Source organism: Meleagris gallopavo, chromosome Z (genome assembly GCF_000146605.3).
Source record: "Meleagris gallopavo isolate NT-WF06-2002-E0010 breed Aviagen turkey brand Nicholas breeding stock chromosome Z, Turkey_5.1, whole genome shotgun sequence".
NCBI classification, from domain to species: domain Eukaryota; kingdom Metazoa; phylum Chordata; class Aves; order Galliformes; family Phasianidae; genus Meleagris; species Meleagris gallopavo.
This window is the reverse complement of record NC_015041.2, coordinates 15393069-15394878: the sequence shown is the minus strand read 5'-3', so window position 1 is coordinate 15394878 and position 1810 is coordinate 15393069. Positions and strand designations below refer to the sequence as shown.

At 41.7% G+C, this 1810-nt stretch overlaps 1 protein-coding gene across 1 annotated transcript in view; it reads right to left on the bottom strand.

The window, feature by feature from the left end:
- LOC104914891 (exosome RNA helicase MTR4-like) overlaps window positions 1–1810 on the bottom strand; it is a 20807-nt gene extending 18997 nt beyond the window's left edge. The window contains exon 1 of the mRNA XM_010725423.2: window positions 1605–1810. Coding sequence (XP_010723725.1) covers window positions 1605–1810 — 206 coding nt within the window. The remainder of the gene's footprint in view (window positions 1–1604) is intronic.

Sequence of the window (1810 nt, the reverse complement as noted above, 5' to 3'; positions counted from 1 at the left end):
AAAAAAAAAGGAAATAATGCCTTGTACTCATATCACATTTTATCAGCTTTAAGAATAAGAAGGCAGAGAACTTCTAGCTTAATCATTCAAAATGTATTTAAATTTGCAATAGACAGTGCTAAGTTCATCATAACAAAAGTAAATTGCCAAACAATGTAACAGCTGGGGACAAAATGCTTCCCACAAAAAAAGAGGTAAAAAAAAAAAACTTCAAGTAACTTCTGGTATGAATAAGCAGCAACCACAATTAATAAATAATAGCAGTTAGCTTAGTTCTCCTGGCTCACGAAAAGCATCAAATGTAGTCCAACAGTGACTAGATATTTTAAATGCCGTATGATACACATAATCTCCCCACATTTTGCCTGTAAATGTCAGAAGAAAAGAGCAAGTAGTCTTTCTATCTGCTGGCTTGTCTATAAAAATGTAAGGCTGCACAAGATGGTCTTTGAGTATCTGCCTCCCTTTGAACAGTTGCTACCACAGTTTCACACTGAAGTCTTATTGACTCAAAGCAGATTTTAAAACTAAGGCTGGAAGTTAAGTGTCTTCCTGAACTGAAGCCTGGAAAATTTCTGCAGTCCAAGCTCTGGAACAACAAAGCAGAAGTCTGCCAGTTTAAAATAAAAGTAAAAAATATATTTTTTACAGTAAATTTTGACCAAGTATCCAAAACTTATTTGTTTCATTGATTCTCACTTACTTCACAACTCTGAATTACAAGGAAGGGAGGCCATGCAGTGCTCAAACTATTAGTGACAATATATTTCTTTAGATTTTTGCAATGGCTTTTCCAGCAAGTGTTATGGTCAAAAGCCAGCCTAGTTCTCTCCCACTGTAAACTTCGGTAAGCTTTTCAAATGCTAATGCTTCTTTTTTCCTTTCCCTTTTTCCACATGAGTAAGCTTACAGTCAAATGAAAATACAATACTACAATTAAGCTGGAATGTTAAACTGATACTTGGCAAGGGACTGAATGCTAAGCGAATGACAGTCACACTGGAGTGTATTACCTGATGCATTATATACACACTCCCAAATCACAGAAATTTTTTAGTTGGAAGGGACACTGAAAGTTAATCTTGTCCAACTCCCCTGCAGTGAACAGGGATACCAGAGGCCTCCAGATGAGGCCTCACCAGTGCAGAGCAGAGGGGCAGCATCACCTCCCTTGACCTGCTGGTCACACTACTTTTGATGCAGCCCAGGATCAGGTTGGCAATCAGGGCTGCAGGGGCACACTGCTGGCTCACGTCCAGCTTGCTATCCACCAGTACCTACAAGTCTTTTTCAGAAGGGTTGCACTCAACCCTTTCATCCCCCAGTTTGCACTGGTAGTGATGGTTGTCTGACTCAGGTGCAAGACCTTGCACCTGGATTTGTTGCACCTCATGAAGTTCACCTGGGTGCACTGCTCAAGCCTGTCTAGGTCCCTGTCGCTCTGGATGGCATCCCATCCTTTTGGTGTGTTGTCTACACCCCACAGCTTGGTGTCATCAGCAAACTTGTTGAGGTTGCACCCAATCCCACTGCCAGTGTCTTTGATGAAGATATCAAGGAGTATCAATCTGAGCACCTAACTCCTGGGGGACACTTCTCGTTACCAACCTCCATCCAGACACGGAGCCACTGACCACCACTCTTCAGACTTGATCCTGCAGCCAGCACTTGTTTGTATTGAAACGCAAGCAACAAGTAGCAGGCCCAGGGCCTTATCAGTCAATACCAGATGAGCCAAAGGAAGGAACATAAAGCCACAGTCAAAGATTAAGTGAATTCCTTCTGTGTATGTTTTACATTCCCTGTACAT